Source organism: Macaca thibetana, chromosome Y (assembly GCF_024542745.1).
Source record: "Macaca thibetana thibetana isolate TM-01 chromosome Y, ASM2454274v1, whole genome shotgun sequence".
In the NCBI taxonomy this organism is placed as follows: Eukaryota; Metazoa; Chordata; class Mammalia; order Primates; family Cercopithecidae; genus Macaca; species Macaca thibetana.
The window spans coordinates 8,742,083-8,766,185 of record NC_065599.1 but is presented as its reverse complement, the minus strand read 5'-3'; the positions used below and the strand labels follow the sequence as shown (position 1 = coordinate 8,766,185).

Sequence of the window (24,103 nt, the reverse complement as noted above, 5' to 3'; positions counted from 1 at the left end):
TGTGATATGATATTCGGCAATGATTTCTTAAACTTCAAAAGAATGTGTTAACAAAGTAAGTAAATAAATTGGACTTCACAAAAATTAAAAAACTATCAAAGGACACTATTACCAAAACAGTAAAATTACGATAAACAAAATTGGAGAAAATAGTTGTAAAACATTGTAAATCACTGCAAATACTTGTAAATTCTCTTGGCCATTGCCAGTGGGAATTAACATGGTGCCAGCACTGCGCAAAACAACATAGTCTTCCTTTAAGAAGTTCAGCAAGTAATTACCACGCAATCCAGCAGTTCTAGAGACAGAACACGTAATTTACATCAATTTTCAGAGCAGCAGTACTCAACACAGTAACTCAAATGTGAATAAACAAAATATGGTACATACTTAATGGAGTTACTGTTCAGTCATAAAAAACAGTACAATTATGATGCTAAAAACATAGATGCACCTGGCCGAGAAAGCCAGACATGAAAGGACAAATACTGTATGATCCCACTTACATGAGCAACCCAGAATTTGTGAAATGTATTTTGAAAGAAAGTGAAAAAGAGATGACCAGGTGCAGTGGCTCACACCTGTAATCACAGCACTTTGGGACACCAAGGAAGGCAGATCACCTGAGGTCAAGAGCTCAAGACCAACCTGACCAACATGGAGAAACCTGTCTCTACCAAAAATACAAAATTAGCTGGGTGTGGTGGCACATGCCTGTAATCCCAGCTACTCAGGAGGCTGAGGCAGACGAATCGCTTGAACCCAGGAGGCAGAGGTTGCAGTGAGCTGAGATCACACCATTGCACTCCAGTCTGGGCAACAAGAGCGAAACTCCATCTCAAAAACAAACAAACAACAAAAACAAAACAGATTATTAAAGAGTTGAGGAAGAAACGTAAAAGGAAAATATCACTAAGCTAACAGGAAAAGTCCAGCTTGGAACTGCTTAGGGCAAACTCTCATTCTATTCAAAGTCGCCCCACTGCTCACTGAAATGAATGTATATCTGATTGCCTACTTTGGAGAGGCTAATTAGGAACTCAAAAGAACACAACCATTTTTTCTGTTATCTACCTATGGCCTGAAGGCCCCCGCCCCAGAAATGAGTTGTCCCTCATTTCCAGACCTAACCAATGGTTCATCTTACATATACTGATGGATGTTTCATTTATCCCTAAAATGTACAAAACCAAACTATACTCTCATCACCCTGGGCATATGTCAACAGGACCTCCTGAGGCTATATCATGGGAGCATGTCCTCAACCTTGGCAAAATAAAACTTTCTAAATTAAATTAACTGAGACCTCTCTGGGATTTTCAGGGTTCACATAGAGGTAACCAAAGAGGGATTTTCAGTGGAGGTGCCTCTGACCTTTGACGAATCTTCTATGGGTGCTTGGTACCAGCTTGAGTTATCTTTAGGCACTACACCAACATGACAATTTGCTGAGGCATGGAAGAAGCCCCTCCAGAGAATCCCCGATCTCCCAAAATTTGTTCAAGATCCGAAGTTTATTTTGCTGGATCCAAAGTTTATTTTCTGTACAACTCATTTTTTTTCCTGAGTTTTACTTGCTTCTAACACAAGGAAGATATGCTTTTCCTGCTTCCATGATGATGATGGAAGGCAAGAAACAGTTTGTGCTCTCTTCCAACAGGGAAGATGAGTTGTTTTTCATTTTTTTTTTTTTAACCTGCTTCTAGGATGCTATGGAGCAGTCATCAGCCTCAGACCCAGCCATAGGTAACTGACTGAACTGTGGTTTGCTTTGGCTAAAGTTAAGATTAACAACCAGCTGGTCTTAATTTCTCCTTACCAGTAGAGCACTCAGTAATCATATAAACTGTGCGATCATTTGTTTTGCATAAATGTTTTGTTGTTGTTTGTTTCTGTTTTTGTGGTTGTTTCAGTCTTTTTCCCACTTGGGTTTGGTCAACTCTATATGACTTGATCAAATCCAAAGGAAGTTCCAAATTATGGGGGAAAAGACCTCTGAAGTGACTAAATTCCCACGAGACAGAGAGAGAGAGAGGAAAAAGATTGTGTGGTAGGGGAAGAAAACCAGCTAGCAAAAGGAAAAAGAAAAAGAGCAGAAAGTCTATTGATTTTGGCTACTATAGGGCTTTATTGATGTAACAGCCACCTTTTTGCAAGCCAGCCCAAAAAGACAGAGCAATTGCTGTATTTCTGAAATAGGAGCAGTTTATCCTATTTAAATATGGTAATGAGATTTTAAAAGATTTTTTTTTTAGACGGAATTTTGCTCTGCCACCCAGGCTGGATTGCAGTGGCACAGTTTCGGCTTACAACAACCTCCACCTCCTGGTTTCAAGTGATTCTCCTGCCTCAGCCCCCTAGCTGACATTACAGGCGCACGACACCATGTGCGGCTAATTTTTATATTTTTATTAGAGATGGGGTTTCACCATGTTGGTCAGGCTGCTCTCGAAAGGCTGACCTCAGGTGATCCACCTGTCTTGTTCTCCCAAAGTGCTGGGATTACAGGTATGAGCCAGCATGCCCAGGCACTTCGGTACTCTTAAAAAGAAGACAGTGGTACTAGTTTAATAAAAATAGTTACATCTTGAATTTAGTAAGATTACCATAACTTCTAATCTTTTGGCTTCAGGCAGTATAGTCCACAGGTAGTAAGGCTTATTTTAGGAAAGAAATGTTACTTGGTTTCAAAGTTAAACTGTAAACTAAGTTCCTCCAAAGTTACTTTGGTCTAAGCACCAGGAATGAACAAGGACAGTCTGAAGGTTAGAAGCAAGATGGTGTTAATTAGGTGAAATGTTTTTCTCTGTCAAAATGTAATTATAATTTTGCAATGGTGATCTCAAAACTTTAAATAATTACAATTGTAGTTTTTATAAATAATCTAGTTAAGCAATTAAGTGAAAGTAATACTATAAATACTTGTAGACAAACTTGTCAAAATTTAGAATCTATAGTTAAATAACAGATGTGTTATTATTTGTGTATTTTCCAATAAAAAATATATTTGTAGGAAAATATTCATTCTAGAAAAAAGGGTGTCTATAAAAAGTGAACAATTTTTTGTCTAATTCAAAGCTTAGGTTATGTATAAAACAAAGTAAGCCGGGCACTATGGCTCACATCTGTAATCCCAGCATTTTGGGAGGCTGAGGCAGGTGGATCACCTGAGGTCAGGAGTTCAAGACCAGCCTGGCCAACATGGTGAAACCTGTCTCTACTAAAAATACAAAAATATTAGTGGGGCATGGTAGTATATGCCTGTAACCCCAGCTACTTGGGAAGCTGAGGCAAGAGAATTGCTTGAACCTGGAAGGCAAAGGTTGCAGTGAGCCAAGATTATGCCACTGCACTCCAGCCTGGATAGCAGAGTGAAACTATCTCAGATAATAATAATAATAATAATAGTAGTAGTAATAATAATAATAATGTAAAAGGAGTCAGCAAATAAAAGAGTTGAAAAGAAATTTTATAAAAATAAAGAGATTTTGTTTTGGTAAGAAAGCTTAAAGAGAAATAATTTCATGTGAGAAAGAACCTTGTATAGTAAATTTAGTCCTAAGTAAAACGACTTGGTTGTTTAAGAAAGAGGGATGTTCAGGACAAATCAGAAAGTCAAGTATGTCATGACCCATCTGCATAGGTCATAATAAGAGGATTTATTAAAAAAAGAAAAGCTTTCATATATTCAAGTTGTCTATGATTAAAGGGAAATGACAATGTCTTTCTAGAGATTGGATTTGATGTAAAAAAAAATACACATTAAAGGATGATTGGTTTGTATAACAATGAAATTTTCATAAGGGGTTGATTTACTCTTAATAAATTATAAGAGATTTTAACCCAAAGTTCAACTTTTATTATATCTTGCTTGTTTTGGTTTTCTAACCCCTTTTAAAAGGCAAAAGTAGGCCAAGCGCGGTAGCTCACATCTATAATCACAGCACTTCGGGAGGGTGAGGCAGGCGGATCATGAGGTTAAGAGATCAAGACCATCCTGGTCACCATGGTGAAGCCCCATCTCAGGCAAAAATATAAAAATTAGCTGGGCGTGGTGGTGCATGCCCATAATCACAGCTACTGGAGAGGCTGAGGCAGGAAAATTGCTCGAACCTGAGAGGTAGAGGTTGCAGTGAGCTAAGATCATGCCACCACACTCCAGCCTGGCGACAGAGCGAGACTCCATCTCAAACAACACCACCAAGACCAACACCAACAACAAAGGCACATAATAGTAACATTCCCCTTCAGTTCATTTTCAGCTCAGATAAGTTTTTCTTCCGAGGGTTCTGTTTGTTGTGGTCTGATGCTAACAATGTATTCTTAAAGGTCTAAAGAAAATGTTTCTTTCCACAGAATATTCTGTGACAAGCACAGAGGTAGTTTCTTTTGCCTTTTGGTAACTGGCCTAACCGATTTTACATTTTATCAAAATAATTCATATGCCCTTATTATTAAGTTTGGTTTGCTTAGGAAAAACTGAGATTAGAAACAAATTTCTTTAAATTAAGGTTGTATGTCCTTGTATCTTGCTGTACATGCTTTTAAAGTCCTTGTGATACTGAGTTACAGGGCTTTGACTCATGGTCTAAAAACACTGAGTCCTGCTGAATCTTAAACACTGAAGCCTCATCTTCAAGCCTGGTAAAAGATGCCAACCAAAATAAACTGCATTCCTGAGAAACAGGTCCAGAAATTAAAGCTATTCAGCTCCTCAAGGTTCAAGGACTATTGCAAAAGAGGTGAGTATGTGAGATTTTAAGGGACGATTTTGAAAGATAAGAGATACTCAGTTCCTGTATAAATTAACCATTAATGTCAAAGACACACTGATACAAGACCAGCATATGTGTCCCTGTGTGAGATTAACAAGGATTTTTTGAAGCATTCATCAACTCCTTAAGGAAGATTATAAAAGAGTATGGAAGTTATATCTTAATATCACTATGAAAATTTTATAGATTGTTTATAAAATTTTGGATAACAAATTTAATTGGTTTCATGCTGTTTTTATTAGGGCTTATTGTGTGGGAAGTTAAGTATCCTCAGTAATGAAGGTTTTCACCTTTTGAAAAAATTCTTGAGTTATCACTCCATTTTAAATTAATGATTTATTTTACAATGACCTCTGATCCTATTTTGTAATATCAAGGTGCTTTAAATCTTTAATATTTGACAAACTTTCCAATACCAAATGATAAATTCTGTCTTTTTCTGACTTAATTAGTCCTTTAAGATATTAATAGGTCCTCTAATGTCCAAAAATGACATATTTGGCTTATTTGACATAAAAATTATATAGTAAGCATTGTCAAATATAAAAAGGTGATTGGCTTTCTTAGGGCTGCATTTGTATATATCTGTTATGGCTGTGTGTTCCAAAATTATAGGAAACTCCTATAATTCTGTTATGTCTTAATGTACATGATTAGTAATAATTGAAATAGTTATGTTAAATTATTCTGTGCCACAGAGGTAATAAATTTCCTAGTCAATTGTGTGTTTGACTATGACTCCTCTAAAACTTTTAGTCATCCACAGACAATTGTTGTCTTTATTTGGTCCTCTTTAGAAGGTGGTTTCCCAATCAGCTATAAACTCTAACAGATGCTCTTGAATGCAAGTGTCTGATAACTTTGAGACTGTGACATGAGAATACAGAAAAAACTGTCAGGACTCATGGAGAGCTGAAATGTTTGTGAATATCAAGTAGGACAGGAATTATCTGCATGGACTAAACAGAATTTGAAGTAATCTTTTAAACTTTTTGCTTAAAATGTTGTTGATCCTTTGTTTTTCCAAAGTCAAGAAAACTTTCAAGTTTTTAAAACTTTTAACAATTGAGTATTCTTATCAAGAAAATTTGTAGTATATTTGTTTCTATCTGATTTCTCCAGAAATTGAAAACTACTTGAAAGTATTCTTAACAATTATGGCAATACAATTATTTGCATAAGTGAAATAAAAATCTGTTTTCATTTGTAATAGGACACAATGGTAGAAACTGGTTATTTTACCAAGGCTTTGACTGAAATGGTGTACTTTCCTTTAAGGAGTCAAACTTGACTTATGGAGTCAATAAAATTCCCTTGGGAAATCTGGCCTCTATATAGAGGTCCCTATATAGGGTGCATGGTCCCTATATAGGGTTACCGTCCTGTGGTAAGTAGAGAATGTCATTTTCTGATAGGCCTAGGAACCCCAACTTTATCTTGGAAAATCAAGAGTAGAGGAATTCAACCAACTCATAGGTATTGATAGTAGAAATCGATGGCTGGGCTCAGCTTTAAAAAAGTGTTAGCTGAGACTACTTCTACGAAACAAAGTTCCATCAAAGCCAATTAAAAAAAGAAGCCTATTGGAAAAATAACTATTCTTGCTGTACTTTATACAAATAATACGGCTGAGTTTAGTAAAGAAAATAGATCCTACCATGATTTGTCTTTAATAGAAAACTGGAGAAAGAAAAATTATGTTTCAAAAACAATAGTAAACCAGTGGCTAGAGTCTAGTATCGCCAAATATTTTTAAGTAATAGGAATAAACCATCCTAGCCATGAAAGATCAGACAAAACCTGACACCAGAGACTCATTTTCTTCTCAAATGCTTTCTCCAAGAGATTTTTTTTTAATGGGGGAAATGTGAAGGGAAAAGATCTTGGGTACCTGAAATCACTATGCTAAAGGGAAAGGTCAAGCTGGGTACTGCTTAGGGCAAACCTGCTTTTATTCTATTTAAAGTCACCCCTCTATTTACTGAGTCAAATGTATATCTGATTGCCTCCTTTGGAGAGGTTAATCATAAACTCAAAAGAATACAACCATTTATTTCTTACCTACCTATGGCCTGGAAGACGCCTCCTCACTTCGAGTTGTCCCCACCTTTCTGGAATGGACCAATGTTCATCTTACATACGTTGATTGATGTCTTATGTCTCCCCAAAACGTATAAAATCAAACTTTGTTCTGACCTTGGGGACATGTCGTCAGGACTTCCTGAGGCTGTGTCACATGCACACATCCTCAACCTTGGCAAAATAAACTTTCTAAACTATCTGAGACCTGTCTCAGATTTTCATGGTTTATTAACTAATGATGAGTTATGTTTCATGGGGTCAGAGTTTCAGTTTGAGACGATAAAAAGGTGCTCGAGATGAATTGTGGTTTTGGCTGCACAATAACATGAATACCCAATGCCACTGAATTTAACAAAAATTGTTAAATCATTACTTTCCTGTTTACCATAAAACAAAAAATCCAAAAAATATACTATTTTCACAGCAGAATCGGATTCCTGTGATATCAATGTGATGAAAATACAAAATGAGGTCAAAATTTTAAACATCTTCTGGGGGTCAATGACATTAGCAAATTATAAATTTGAAACTTCCAACAACATACTTTTCAGCTATAAAACTTTAAGTTTCAAGGTAACAGCTTTATAAAAACGTAACTTTTCTACATTCTTTCATCTGATATAGTAAACCGCAGTTCTATTTTATAATTTATTTATAATTTCATTTATTTTCTTTTTTTGAGGTGAAGTCTTACTCTGTCAACCAGACTGGAATGAAGTGGCACAATCTCAGTTCACTGGAAGCTCTGTCTCCTGGTTTCAAGTGATTCTCCTGCATCAGCCTCAAGAGTAGCTTGGAATACAGGCACCCGCCGCCACCACATGGGGCTAATTTTTGTATTTTTGTAGAGATGATGGGATTTCACTGTGTTGGCCAGGCTGGTCTTGAACTCCTGACCGCAAGTGATCCACCTGCCTCAGCCTCCCAAACTGGTGGTTTTACAGGCGTGAGCCATTGAGCCTGGCCAAATTTGTAATTTAAAGGGGCCAGTAAGAACAAACAATTTAAACAAATATTTGAGAAATACAATTGTGGTTGCATTGCTTAACTATTTTCTTAATTTTTTTTGAAAAAATTCAGAAACTCTTATTTCTAACAATTCTATTTCTCCTCATTTACTATTAGGTGTTTTACTAACCACTGTCCTGTTTAAGATTTTGTTTTTCAATTTTCCATGTATTTTTGACACATTTCTGTAAATTTCTTCTTCTATAGTTTTTTTAGAGACTACAATTAATAGAGGAAGACTGCTAATGCTCCCAAAGAAAAATTATCCAGATAAAGTAAAACACGAACATCTTTTCACTGCTGAGTGAATACCTGAGCTGACGAGATAATTTTCTTCATATTAAGTATCATTCTGCAAACAGTACGTAGGCTTAGTTTATCATTAAAATATTCCAAAAATAAGGTAGACGTAAAATAGGAATTTTATTTCTCTATTACCAATGTGTGTTTTATACACTGTAATTCTGCTTACATTTTTAAAAGTTTATCAGGCATGGTGGCTCACACCTGTAATCCCAGCACTTTGGGAGGCTGAGGTGAGCGGATCACCTGAGGTCAGGAGTTCAAGACTAGCCTGGCCAACATGGTGAAACCCTGTCTCTACACAAATACAAAAATTAGTCAGGCAATGATGGCGGGTGCCTGTAATTCCAGCTACTTGGGAGGCTGAGGTGGGAGAATCACTTGAACCCGGGAGGTGTAGGCTGCAATGAGCTGAGATTACTCCATTTCATTCCAGCCTAGGCGAGAGACAGCAAGACTCTGTCTCAAAAACAACAAAATAATAAAATAAAATAAAAATTTAATAATTTATGAACTATAGCACTTTAAAAACAAACTGTTAACAGTATGCACTAGACAATAGTTATGAAAGTAATATGCACTATTAAAAAATAGTAAAAATTAAAAAAGGAAGAAAGAAAAACTTACTCTCAATGATTCCTGGAAGGAGGAAGCCTGGTATTGTGCATATTTAGCAATTGTAGTATGAGATCTATTACTTTCACAATGCCAGATTTTCTTTGTTCCAGTGGGATCCCAGTTTTCATCTGCTGGTTGCAGCAACTGTGTCCTCACTTCTACCATATGTTCATTGTTAGCTTCTACCAAAGTTTTGGTAGAGAAAAGTCCAAGATCTTTACAAATAATAAGTTTCATTAATCAGTAAAGCTGTATTCAGTTCAATTAAAATGTCAAAGTACTTAAAAAAACTTCTTTAATAGAGTTCCATCAGTTTCCCTTAAGAGGGCTCCAAGTCATTTGGTATCAGAGTTACACAGCAGGTCCTTGAAGCTCTGGCTATAACCATCACGTCAAGGTGTAGTGGGTTTTAGCATTTATAAACATAATCCAATTTTACTTATATTTAATACTCAGAACTTCTTCAACTATGTAACCTAAATATTGTATGTTGGATAATGATACCAAATTTAAATCTAAAGTAAAAATCCACCACAATATTATGTTCAAAAAACGATAATAAACTTATTGCTAGAGTCTAGTATTGGTGAATATTTTTCATAACAGGAATAAACCATCCTAGCCATGAAAGATCAGACAAAACCCCACACTGGAGACTATTATCTTCTCAAGTGCTTTCTCCAAAAGATTTTTCTTTTTTTAAATGGGGGAAATGTGAAAGGAAAATATTTTGGGTACCTGAAATCACTATGCTAAAGGTAAAGGTCAAGCTGGGTACTGCTTAGGGCAAACCTGCCTCCATTCTATTCAAAGTCACCCCTCTATTTACTGAGCTAAATGTATATCTGTTATTATCTGTATATAATATCTGCATTATCACTTGCATCAGTGCTAAAGATGCTTGTTCATGCATGAGAGACAAAAAGTGAGTGAGAAAGAAAATAACACACATTAAAATAAAGACTCAGAATGCTGGGGAAAAAAATCAGTGTTCTGTCAATGTTATAAAAATTTACAGATAGTAAAACAAATATTCAATCTTGGTTTCAAGCTTACCTAATTTAAGAGCTCCAGCAAGGCCACGTATTACTGTAACAGGGTTTTTTGGATTTGTACAAAATTGATGTAATGGAGGAAAGAAAGCATCACGTTTATTTTCCAACTGTAAAAGCAAAATATTTTGTTAGGTCTCAGACAAATGACAAAATATACCTCGGATTTGTGTCTTTAATAAAATGACTAAATACTTGAAATTTGTGAGTTTTTTCCATCAATCTGGCTGTTTAAAATTTGCAGTGCATCCTAACCTTTGATATTGTGTTGCTACATATTACAGTACTGTATCATTTGTCTTGTCAGGTAAGTGGAGGTAATAGCTAAAACAAACCCTCTCTTTAAAAAATTACATTTGAAATTTGATTTGTTTTAAAACTGTTACCTATCTCTTATATCACAGTGATTCATAAAATTCTTTTAAATTATTTGAGCTCTTCAAAAGTATTTACCAAGCATATTTTTCGAGTTATCTTCTATTGCTTCTTAAATGAGACAACAGGTAGAAGTGACATTTAAAGTTTAAAATCAAACTTTTAAAAACTATTATCAAAACTTTTAGAGAATTAAGACCTACAACAGGCAAACCTTGAATTTGTATTTGTTGCCTCAAAGTTTCAAAGGAAAAGCTTATTTTAGTCTCTCTTCCATGACTCTTCTAATACCAATGTTAATAAATTTCAACTAGGTAAAAAATTAATATTGAACATCTGTCCAAAAAAAGGCCAAAATCTCCAAAATCCTCTTACAGATTTGATTCGAGATCATTCTAATTATTGTCTTTTCATGTTTTAGCTTCAGATTCTTTAATTTGTGAAGGAGAATGAAAAAGTTGGTGACACAAACTCTTCAGGAGGAAAAATACGAAAGTTATTTTGATGTAAGCCACATCAGCTTTCTTCATCAAACGTTTATGTTGCTAAATAGTAAAAGAGCCACTTAAATTCCAATGGAAATTTTATACCTACATGTATTTATGTAAAACTTTTAAATAACACGTACTCATAATCACTTTTATATCATCAACCAGTTTTTATGAAGATAGAAAAAAATCCCTTTATTAAGGAAATGTAACATTCAACAGGTATACATAACCAGCAGTGCCAGAATTCAGATTTAGAACCATGTTTACTAAAAGCTGACCCTAGAAAACAATTATCTTTTGCTGCTCTCATATAATCCCAGTCAATATTTGAGAAGACCTTAATTTTTCTAGACAAAATCTGTTTGCATACTCAGTGGTCAAGAACCTTTTCTGTCAAAGGCCAGATAATAAATATTTTTGGCTTTACGGACAACCTAGTCTCTTTTGCAAACTCTGTCAATGTATTGAAAATGCAATCATAAAGATAGCAACTAACTAAATAAGCATGGTTATGTTCCAATAGAACTTTATTTTCAAAAACAGGTTGGTAGGCAGTGTTTAGAGTAAGAGCACTCATTTGTTATGTGCCCTGAAATATAAACATATTTTTTCTGAAATATTAAACCTATGAGAGTAAAGTCTATGCTCCCTAAGGGAATCTGGCTTGATTTAACAAATACATCTATTTTCTAAAAGACACATTAGTTCAGACTCTTGATTTATTTATAAGTTACTCAATGGGGACTCACATAAATACTAGGTGTGGGTGGATTCAACTTGTCCTTTGGCAAGGGTGGGTATGGTGAAGTTGGTGGTCTTGGAGGTGGACATTTATCTAACAAAATGCAGCTATTAGACAAGCCATTTTTACCTAGATTCCTTTAAAAAAAAAAGCAGAAGAAATATATCAGTTATATATTTATTTTAAAAATAGAAAAAAAAGAAAATCTGAAATAAAAGGCATAAGGCATTCACAAAAATACAAATAGTGTAAGATATTCAGATCCATTAAATAAGAAATTGAGAACTATTAAATTTCAGCAGGTCTTATAAAAGCTAAACAAAGTATTCTACACACAAGAGTATATAAAGTGTTGACAAAATTCCTCATTCATTTTCCAATTTGCTTTCTCATACGAAACATTAATATAAACTCAAATGTTCTCTCCAACATGTGCCACTGTTAAATGTTCTCCATAAAATGGTAAAATAGTTGATCAAGAAGTGATTTACATATCCTTAATATCATAGTATATCTCCTTTCTGACATCACATCTTAGTAATTATTTCTAGAATACCATTGTGAAAACTTTCAAATTCAGAAAGCTCATTAGTTTCACCCTCAAGACTTACTTTCTGTGGAATTAGCTAATACTCAATAAGACTCCATTTACCAAACTTTCACATAATTTTAAGTGACGTGTGTAGTTGCTCTGTGTTGTCACATTTTGCGTATTTAACAGTATTTGAATTTTTCTTTAATGAAAGGTATAATATTTGTTAAATTATTGATATAAATTCTTAAAATATGGTAAAATTATTTCCATAATCCAATTCTTCTTTTAGTATGCAAATACAAGAAGTGATTTCCTAAACCCTTAATATTTTAACAAATTCAGAAAACTGGTAAGCCTTTCAAATTATTCAAGCTGTCTCACCTAATTATTAAAATTAAGAAATAATCAATGAATTAAAATATCAAAGGAAGGAGCTCTCAAAAATGTTAATATTTCAGACAAAAATCTGAAAATTCTGTTTTGGAAAGTAAAAAATACATCAGTAACTGCATTTGTTTCAGAAGAAATTATGTTTTTATTTCAATATATAGAATAATAAAAGCTGAAGCAAAAGCTTGTTTTGCTTTATTTCCCTACACAGAAAAAAACTTTCAAGTCATGCCTCTGTGGTTGGACTAATAAAAATGAAGCCTTGAAATGCAACATATACACTTTTAAGATGTTATAGTAAATAGCTACTAGGGTGTATAACCTTTTTTTTTTTTTTAATATGGAGTCTGGCTCTGTCCCCCAGGCTGGAATGCAATGGTGCAATCTCAGCTCACTGCAAGCTACGCCTCCTGGGTTCACACCATTCTTCTGCCTCAGCTTCCCGAGTAGCTGGGACTACAAGTGCCCGCCACCACGCCTGGCTAATTTTTTGTGTTTTTAGTAAAGACGGGGTTTCACTGTGTTAGCCAGGATGGTCTTCATCTCCTGACCTTGTGATCCACCTGCCTCGGCCTCCCAAAGTGCTGGGATTACAGGCGTGAGCCACCGCACCAGGCTGTATAACCTTTTTAAACAATTAAAAAGGTCTTCATGCATTTTTAAGTTATGAATTTGGTTAGAAATTTGACTTATCTATTTTTTAAATCAAAAATGTGCAAATATCTATTAAACGTTTACATTTAACTACCTATTACATTCTAAAGTAGTATCTAGATTTCAGTTTCTCTCCACAAAGCATAGTAACCCATAGGTTTAGTTACAGATGATACACATTAAGCTTTTAAACTTAAATACAGAATTGAACCTAATTTATAAACTCCTCATAACTTTTGTTTTAAATAAATAGAATATACTTGGTGAAGAGACAATTCAAGTATTCTCACTATACCAGTACTTAATTGTACTAAATTTGGTGAAGTATTTAACTGTACTAGAAATTTCTTTATGTTAATTTATTGTACTATCAAAAATTAGTTAAACGATCACCTCTATAAAAAAAGAGACTAGGCAGGGTGCTGTGGCTCATGCCTGTAATCATAGCACTTTTGGAGGCAGAGGTGGGTGGATGATCTGAGGTTGGGAGTTTGGGACCAGCCTGACCACCATGTAGAAACCCCGTCTCTACTAAAAATACAAAATTAGCTCTACATGGTGGCAGGAGCCTGTAATCCCAGCTACATGGGAGGCTGAGGCGGTAAAATAGCTTGAACCTGGGAGGCAGACGTTGTAGTGAGCTGAGATAGTGCTATGGCACTCCAGCCTGGTTGACAAGAGCAAAACTCCATCTGAAAAACAAAATAAAACAAACAACAACAACAACAAAACAATTAGACTAAGAAATTGGGATTGACTGTAGAATTCGGTCTTTGTAATTTCTATGGTCTATAAAAGAAAAAAAAGTGGATACATAGGAAGCTAAAGCATTGGAAAACGTAGATACTGGCATCTGAAGAAAGAATAAGACGAGGCATGAGCAAAGGAGCCATGACTCAATCACTTGAATGCTGAAATCACAATTTAAATTGTGAAAGAAGCACAATGCTTTCCTGATTAAAAATAATGGACCAGGAATATACAAATAAGAAGACTATCAGAATAAATGGTACAGTAAATCATATTTAATAATTCCTTGATATATTTCTATCAATTATTAGAGTTAAATCACAAGCTTTAGGAAGCTTCTTAAAGGAAATAATATAGGTGTTTAAAAAAAGTAAATAGTATATCTTTTACTTAACAGCTATACAATCTGACCCTAATGCAAAGAGATAGGTCTTTTTACATAGCTACATTTATGGAATAATTCTACAGACAACAGAAATAGACTAACTTCTGAATGTATGTATGAAGAATCCAAAATTATTCAAAAGAAATTATGAAACTTAAGTTCATAATGGGAATAAAACAAAGTTGAAGAAAAAGCAGGTGTTGGAAAGACTGAAGAGTTTATCTTACTCTGAAAGCTTCCTGTTAACCCTTAGTTACTTATTGAAGACATTCATCATTATATAATAATAAAAATGGCTTTTTTGAAAATAACCTAATTAAGTTTACTTTCAAGTTCACCCATATAAATTAAGGATACAATGAGATTCTCTCTAAACACCTCATAATAATTTATCTTTCCTTATAAGCCTCCTTAATCAGGGAAATTAACTCTTTTACTCCCATATTACTTAATTTATTTGAATCTCAGTTTTCTCCCCAGAACAGATGCCACTATCACCTGACTGAAATGGCGCCCAAATAGAAACTATCATTTCTCATTCTGGCTCTTTCTCTACAACTCAGAATAATTTCATTCCCAACTTTAGAATCCATCCTTGTATTCTCTTTCTTTCTGTGATTGTTGTCCTTTGCTTTCTTAATTTCTCTCCTATTTTCTTTTTGGTATGTTATCTTCAATAGCACATTGGAAGCTACATTTATTGGAATAGTCTTGCAGCCAGATACTTTTAAAGATACACTATTTATAGCTTTAAAAAATAAAACGATTCATTTCTGGTAAGGTAAAGTCCTTTTACCATGTCTAACCCAAAAATAACTCTTTAAGAATGCATTTTATTACAAAGTGATTATTTATGTACACCTCAAAATGAGATAGATTAAAATCTATAGTCCGTTAATATAAAATATATAATTTAATTATTTTGCAAAAATAAAAACATTATCACTACTACATTACTGCTCCCCAAGGTTGTTATAACCATAAATTATAAAAAAGCAAAAATTTTTGATTTCATCTTAGAAGCTGATCAGTTAACATACATTTAATGGCTGACACACAATGGTTTCTAATAAAATAACCGAAATGCCTGAGAGTCTAACAACGTTTACATACAGTCATAGAGAAGAAATATGTAACATCTTAACATCTCACAGTACCAGGAAAAGAGTTATATCATCATTTGGCAAAAACTGTTTTCAAATTTGAAGTTTAAAAACTTTTTAATAAAATGACCAAAGTAGATTAAAAATAATGTTTAGATTGTCTAGTTATAGGGTATTTCTTTTCTGTTAATTTGCATCTAATTTCAGAAAGCTCTTTTATGAATCTAATAAAACAAATGTACTATTGTTAAAATTTCCAAGTTTAGGTACTAAAAATATAGAAGGAATACAGTATGTGTTTTTTGGCATCCGAAGTGACTTTCACTTACATTTTATACTCTTCTATACAGAACATTTATAAGACGTAAGATAACTTACTAAGATTTAATTTTATTGTGTTTAAAGTCTATGTCGGGTTTGTTTTTGAGGTAGCACAAATGCTGTAAAACTGACCGTGACAATGACTGTACACATCTGGTAATCTGCTAAAACCAAATGAACTATATACACTACATGACCAAACCATATGGTATGTGAATTATATCTCAATAAAGCTGTTTTTTAAAAAGGTAGACGAGGCTTTTTGGGGGCATCAATCTGTTGCCTTAATAACAAAGAAAGTGTTCTTGATTCTTTTTTGTGGGAATAGAATGAAAACCAATTTTTAAACAAACATGTGAACCCCCATTGCTTAAAAGAGTAGCATTTAAACCCCTGAATAGACCAATAGCAGACTCTGAAATTGAGGCACTAATTAATAGCCTACAAACCAAAAAAAGTCCAGGACCAGATGGATTTACAGCCAAAACTACCAGAGGTACAAGGAGGAGCTGGCACCATTTCTTCTGATACTATTCCAATCAATAGAAAAAGAGGGAATCCTCCCTAACTCATTTTACGAGGCCAACCAACATCATCCTGATACCAAAGCCTGAGAGAGATACAACAAGAAAAAGAGAATTTTAGACCAATATCCCTGATGAAGATCGGTGCAAAAATACTAAGTGAAATACTGGCAAACCGAATCCAGCAGCACATCAAAAAGCTTATTCACCATGATCAAGTGGGCTTCATCCCCAGGATGCAAGGGTGGTTCAACATACGCAAATCAATAAATGTAATCCAACATATAAACAGAACCAAAGACAAAAACCACATGATTATCTCAATAGATGCAGAAAAGGCCTTTGACAAAATTCAACAGCCCTTCATGCTAAAAACTCTCAATAACTTCGGTATTGATGGAAAGTATCTCAAAATAATAAGAGCTATTTATGACAAACCCACAGCCAATATCATACTGAATGGGCAAAACCTGGAAGGATTCCCTTTGAAAACTGGCACAAGACAGGGATGCCCTCTCTCACCACTCCTATTCAACATTCTGTTGGAAGTTCTGGCTAGGGCAATCAGGCAAGAGAAAGAAATAAAGGGTATTCAGTTAGGAAAAGAAGAAGTCAAATTGTCCCTGTTTGCAGATGACATGATTGTATATTTAGAAAACCCCATTGTCTCAGCCCAAAATTTCCTTAAGCTAATAAGCAACTTCAGGAAAGTCTCAGGATACAAAATTAATGTGCAAAAATCACAAGCATTCTTATACACCAGTAATGGACAAACAGAGAGCCAAATCATGAATGAACTCTCATTCACAATAGCTTCAAAGAGAATAAAATACCTAGGAATCTAACTTACAAGGGATGTAAAGGACCTCTTCAAGGAGAACTACAAACCACTGCTCAGTGAAATAGAAGAGGACACAAACAAATGGAAGAACATACCATGCTCATGGATAGGAAGAATCAATGTCGTGAAAATGGCCATACTGCCCAAGGTAATTTATGGATTCAATGCCATCCCCATCAAGCTACCAATGAGTTTCTTCACAGAATTGGAAAAAACTGCTTTAAAGTTCATATGGAACCAAAAAAGACCCTGCATTGCCAAGACAATCCTAAGCCAAAAGAACAAAGCTGGGGGCATCATGCTACCTGACTTCAAACTATACTATGAGGCTACAGTAAACAAAACAGCATGGTAATGGTACGAAAACAAAGATATAGACCAATGGAACAGAACAGAGCTCTCAGAAATAATACCACACATCTACAGCCATCTGATCTTTGACAAACCTGACAAAAACAAGAACTGGGGGAAAGATTCCCTATTTAACAAATGGTGCTGGGAAAATTAGCTAGCCATAAGTAGAAAGCTGAAACTGGATCCTTTCCTTAATCCTTATACGGAAATTAATTCAAGATGGATTAGATATTTAAATGTTAGATCTAAAACCATAAAAACCCTGGAAGAAAACCTAGGTAATATCATTCAGGACATAGGCAAGGGCAGGGACTTCATGTCTAAAACACCAAAAGCAATGGCAACAAAAGGCAAAATTGACAAATGGGATCTAATTAAACTAAAGAGCTTCTGCACAGCAAAAGAAACTACCATCAGAGTGAACAGGCAACCTCCAGAATGGGAGAAAATTTTTGCAATCTACTCATCTGACAAAGAGCTAATATCCAGAACCTACAAATAACTCAAACAAATTTACAAGAAAAAAAACAACCCCATCAAAAAGTGGGCAAAGGATATGAACAGACACTTCTCAAAAGAAGACATGCATACAGCCAACAGACACATGAAAAAATGCTCATCATCACTCGCCATCAGAGAAAGCAAATCAAAACCACAATGAGATACCATCTCACACCAGTTAGAATGGCAATCACTAACAAATCAGGAAACAACAGGTGCTGGAGACGATGTGGAGAAACAGGAACACTTTTACACTGTTGGTGGGACTGTAAACTAGTTCAACCATTGTGGAAAACAGTGTGGCGATTCCTCAAGGATCTAGAACTAGAAATACCATTTGACCCAGCCATCCCATTACTGGGAATATACCCAAAGGATTATAAGTCATGCTGCTATAAAGACACATGCACATGTATGTTTATTGTGATACTATTCACAATAGCAAAGACTTGGAATCAACCCAAATGTCAATCAGAGACAGACTGGATTAAGAAAATGTGGCACATAGACACCATGGAATACTATGCAGCCATAAAAAAGGATGAGTCCACAGCTGGAAACCATCATTCTCAGCAAACTATCACAAGAACAGAAAACGAAATACCACATGTTTTTACTCACAGGTGGGAACTGAACAATGAGATCACTTGGACACAGGAAGGGGAACATCACACACCAGGTCCTATTGTGAGGAGGTGGGGGGGAGGGAGAGCATTAGGAGATATACCTTATGTAAATGACGAGTTAATGGGTGCAGCACACCAACATGTCTCATGTACACATATGTAAGAAACCTGCACGTTGTGCACGTGTACCTTAGAACTTAAAGTGTAAGAGAAAAAAAAAAAGAGTAGCACAATATAGCAAGTCTTATCAAACTGGCTGATAAGTTAGAGCTGTAGAATGTTAAGAGTAGTAATAGGCCTTACTGATTATTAAGGCTAGTCTTTGCTTATATTTGAGAAAACATTTTGTCAGACTCTAGAAGTTATATAGTTTCCAGGAGAGACAGGAAATGCAGCAAAACTGCAGTATATCATATACCAGGGCCTCTCAGGGGTTGGGGGCACAGGGAGGGAGAGCATCAGGACAAATACCTAATCCAGGAGGGACTTAAAACCTAGAAGACGGGTTGATAGTTGAGGCAAACCACCATGGCACATGTATACCTATGTAACAAACCTGCAGTTCTGCACATGTATACCAGAACTTAAAGGAAAATAAAGAAGAAAAAATCCACAATTTTCAACATAATAAATTTCCTTTTGACACTATTGTTTTATGTGAGTGACTCTATAATCTTTTGAGCATGTTACATTTATTAATATATCACATAAACATTTTAGTTGTCTGATCTGGCCAGAAGCTGACCATTTTCATTTTGTGATGAATTTTCCCACACTAACCTGAATGCTTTCAGAACGTCTGTTGAACTGGGGCATATAGACACTGACATTGATGGTATGATCTGAGAAGTAGATCTGTGGCTAACTAAAGGCAGGTCTACTTTTGTAGAGCTCTGTGAGTTCTCCAGCCCCTCTCCATTGACTCTGTGTATTCCACTGTGAGGACTGTTAAGGCTGGTAACACTGTTTATGCTTGCCTGCTCAGTGGATTTAGGGGAAGGTGTTGCTGTGGAAATGGCTGAAGAGGGTGAAGAGGCAACAGAATGATCAGTCTTTGTATGAACAGCTGGGTGGATGTTATTGACTTTGTCACAGGTTCCAGTACCCACATTGTCATTGGCTTTTCCAACCAACAAGGCAGAGAGCTGAGGATTGTCTGCAATTAATAAATTTGGTGAATCTCCATGGTTAGGACTGGAAACAGCATCTGCTATCAACTGATGAACATGGTTAGAAAGTCCCTTGACATCAGCGCAGCCATTAGATGTATCTCCAGTATGCCTGCTTGTTTCAGGCACCAAGGATTGATGTTTTGAAGGCTTGCTCTCTTTGGTAAAAATAATGCCTTGTTGTCCACCTGAGGTAGCAATATGAGAGGAGAAGTGACTGTCAGCATTCTTCTGTGGTACCGAATTACTAGGCAGAGTGAGATGTTCATTGGGCTTCTTAATACCAGTGCTAGTTGCCTGCTGATACTGGGCAGACTCAGTGGAAAACAGAGGTTGTTCTTCATTAGGTCCTGACACACATGAACTCTGACTTTTATGAAGCCCCTAAAAAAAAAAAAAAAATTGAAATTTAATATCATGGAAGCTTGAATGCATATACAGAAAACTCTTGAGGATTAAAATGTTAAACGCAAAGCCAACATAAAGAAACTAAATTTTGTGGAATGTAATTTAAGCCAAATCTCAAAATCATTTAAAAGTTCCCATAATCAACAGATTAAAGTGGTTAGTATTTTTAGAGAAAATGATCTAACCTGCCTGCTTAATTTGATTTACTAATATGTGAATAATTTTCTTCCTATTAGGCTTTTTAAAGTTTAAATTGTTCAGTTCTGACATACATTTTTAGCTGAATAAAAGTTTATCTCAAAATTTAGATGTGGAAAAACATGTACGCTTATTATACTTAATACATGAAGTATATTTCAGGGAATACCATTTACAATAAGCCATAGACTATGCAAAAAAAGTCTCAATAAAACTAAAAGTCCTGAAATAATAGAAAGTGTGTTTTCTGAAAAAAGAATTACATCAAATATCGAAAACATAAAATCCTATAAATACCCAAATGTGTGAAAACTAAAGAACAGAAATCTAAATTTCCTACAGGCCAAGTTAAGAAATGACAAAATAAATTAGGTAATTCTTTGAACTTGATAAAAATAAAAGCATACCATGTCAAAATTTAGTTTAATGCAATACTTAGAAGGTTTTATACTTTCAAACACTCAGGTTGTCAAAGAATAAAGGTCTAAGATCAAAAAGATAAAATACCAATTTAAGATGTTGTGGAAAGAGTATCAAACCGAAAATAAATACAAGGGAATAAATAACACAGGAAGGAAAAAAAATTACTGAAATAGAAAACAAAAAACCAATGGAAAAAATTTGTTAAAAAATATATACAACTGGTCTTTGAAAGGATCAACAACACTTAAAAAAATCTTTACTTAAATATATCATAACAGTAAATATAAACTTAGCAAAGTACAAAGAAAAGAGATTATACTGTTAGAGATCTTACAAACAACATTTTAGGAAGAAATTTTACTAATCTTACAAAAATCTTTTCAGGATATACAGCAGGACAGAACTTTACTAAGTCATTTCAGAGAGCCAATAATACTCTAATATCAGTGAAAGCCAGTAAAATGTATCACTGAGAAAAACATGTCCTTTGAATATAGACAACAGGATCCTTAAAAACATATTAGCATGTCAAACCCAGCAATATATAAGAATTATGCACCAAGACAAATGAGGAGTTATCTTAGAAAGTAAGTAGGTTTACATGTGAAATCAAGCAATATAATACCATACTATTAGAATAGAGACAAATAACAAAAAAGGTAGAGTTACATTTACCTATTTTTAAAACTTACTATAAAGTTACAGTGACCAAGGCTGTGTAAATTGGTGTAAGAAAAACTATATACAGGAGTAGGAGAAAAGAATCTACAAATGTATCCACATATAGATTGCAAATTAATTGTTGACACAGTTGCCAAGATGGGAAGAAGAGTTTTATACAAATGATGCTGGAATAATAAAATATCCTTATGCAAAATGGATATTCTCACACAACGTACAAAAATTAAATGACTCAATTAAATGTATGAGACACAGTCATAAAAATTATATTATAAAATGTAACATGATACCAAATAGATTGTAGCGGGTAAGCTCTAGAAAGTCAGTTAATTATGTTAATCCCCCTTTTTTTTTTTTGAGATAGAGTTTTGCTTTGCTGCTCAGTCTGGAGTGCAGTAGTGTGATCTTGGCTCACTGCAACTTCTACCTGCCAGGTTCAAGTGACTCTTGTGCCTCAGCCTTCCAAGCAGCTGGGACTACAGGCACATGCCACCTTGCCTGGGTAATATATATTTTTTTTTTTTAGTAGAAACAGGGTTTCATGGCTGGGGGTGGTAGCTCACGCCTGTAATCCCAGCCACTCTGGGTGGCTGAGGCAGGCAGATCACCTGAGGTCAGGAGTTTGAGACCAGCCTGGCCAACATGGCAAAAACCTGTCTCTAACAAAAATACAAAAATTAGCCGGGCAAGGTGGTATGTGCCTGTAGTCCCAGCTACTTGGGAGGCTGAGGCTGGAGAATCGCTTGAGCCTGGGAGGCACGGGTTGCAGTAAGCCAAGATTGCACCACTCCACTCCAGCCTGGGTCATGCAGCAAGACTCTGTTTCAAAAAAGAAAAAAAAAAAAAAAAAAAAAAAAAAAAGAATTGGGTTTCATATTGGCCAGGCTTGTCTCAAATTCCTCTCAAGCTGGTCAGAAAGGAAAACTGTTTCAGGGATGGGGGAGGTGTGTGAAATTGTGGGAAAGAGACAGTCTTGGGACAGACCAACTTGGGGTGTGACGTGGGGAGGCACAGATCTCTTAGTGTGGACTGTGTGCTCTGAGGCGAGTGTGGGAAGAACCAGACCTAGGACACTGTATACGGTCTATAGGACCAGCTCCACAGCTGCAGCTAGCTGTGAGAGGAATTAAGGCACACTCCTGGCTAAGCAGTCTCCGAACCTCCCATAATAGGACCCGGTCTGGTGGATCCAACAATGAAAGCGTGCTATAAGGGGGGAAACGGGAGGAAAAACGTCAAAGCCCACTCCACTGGAGTGCATGCTGAAAAACTTTAAAAAGGTTTTAATGGTGATTATGGGGTTAAGCTAACTCCACAGAAACAGAGTACACTTTGTGAGACAGACTGGCCATCTTTCAATGTAGGGTAGCTAACCAAAGGGACAACAGACAGGGAAATAATTGGCTGAGTGTTCTAGGTAGTTACTCAGGCTGGAGAACAGGCTGGGCACCCAGATTGGTTTTCTATATATTAACTCCTAGCTAAGTTTAATTCAAACCCACACTAAGTGACTGCAGGCCTGCTTTGAGACCTATTGTAAGACTCTAATGGCCCGGACAAAACCAGGAACCATAGAAAGAGACTGCAAGGCATCAGAAAAAGAAAAGGAGTCACAGGAAAAGCGGAAAAAACCTGTCCTACTAAGAGAATAACCTAGACTGTAACTGAAAAATTGCTGGATGCTCAGTTTTTGAGAGTTAGAAGCTTCAGGGAGGCCAACTCTTAGGGAACTTCCACATTTTTATAAGTTTTACCTCCAGAAGCCCTAATAGGATCTTACAATAAAGATTAGAAAACACACCTCTACCTCTTCTAACAGGAAAAGGGGCAAAGTAAACATTCTGAAATGTTTCCTGAGCATCCGTTCTTAAAAAGGCATGACTCTGGGAAATTATTGTACTATTTGGCCAGAGTCTAACACATCCAGGGTTTTATTATAACTAAATGACATGACAGACAGAAAACACTCAATGCCAAGCCTCTATAGCCTTCCTGCTTGTCTACTGGGGAATAAAATGCTGACCAGCGCTTGTGAATGAATCAGCCAAAAGGTAAAGGCTCATTAAAAGACAGGCAACTAATACAGAATACTTCTTTCCCACACACTTTATCACCTCATCAATAGAACACCTCCAAAATAACAGGGGAATACAACTGAAAGAACTGCATGATTCAGATCTTACATAAGCAGTAATGTCTAGGAAAAATATGATAACAGAGAAAACAAACCAAAAACACCACATCAAATAGTAGCCTCTTACATTTGCAATCCTGGTAAACAGTAAATACAAGCTAATAGTCTGATTAACATAAACCTCAAACTGAAAGCCTGTATATAGGTTTAGTACCTGAGATACTTTTAGCCAGTATACAGGTTTAACGTAGAAAAATACCAAAAAGTGTAACAAAAATGAGATGGACATACTAAAATGGGAAAAAGAAAAAAAAAGAAGAAATATTTGAGCCATAATGCCTGAGCATATTAAAAATTAAGATTGAAACTGTTAGGGACAAACTGCCCCAAAAAGCTTCTTGATCCTGCCCACCCCTCCCCACTGGGCAACTCCTCTTCATGCTGCCCCAAGCCTCTTTAGATTTCTAAGTCTTTATCTAGGCGCCATGGTAAAGCCAACTAGCTGACTTTACTTACAAGGCCTGGCTGCGGAAGAATAAACCCCGATTACAAACTATCTAAACCCCACAGAGTGAGCTTGCGGGAAGCATAAGCAAACTTTACCTCCACCCTCAGGTACCATAATGTTACAAGGTGATACATGGCAGAATCAACCAGCAG

At 35.6% G+C, this 24,103-nt stretch overlaps 1 protein-coding gene across 19 annotated transcripts in view; it reads right to left on the bottom strand.

Annotated features, from left to right (window-relative positions):
- Positions 1-24,103, bottom strand: part of UTY (ubiquitously transcribed tetratricopeptide repeat containing, Y-linked) — a 225,293-nt gene that overhangs the window by 66,712 nt on the left and 134,478 nt on the right. For all 19 annotated transcript variants that reach the window (XM_050777813.1, XM_050777819.1, XM_050777822.1 and 16 more), the window contains 4 exons: positions 19,211-19,983; positions 11,454-11,583; positions 9,843-9,948; positions 8,796-9,001 (listed from right to left, as the gene is read on the bottom strand). In XM_050777813.1, the coding sequence (XP_050633770.1) occupies positions 8,796-9,001; positions 9,843-9,948; positions 11,454-11,583; positions 19,211-19,983 (1,215 nt within the window). The remainder of the gene's footprint in view (positions 1-8,795; positions 9,002-9,842; positions 9,949-11,453; positions 11,584-19,210; positions 19,984-24,103) is intronic.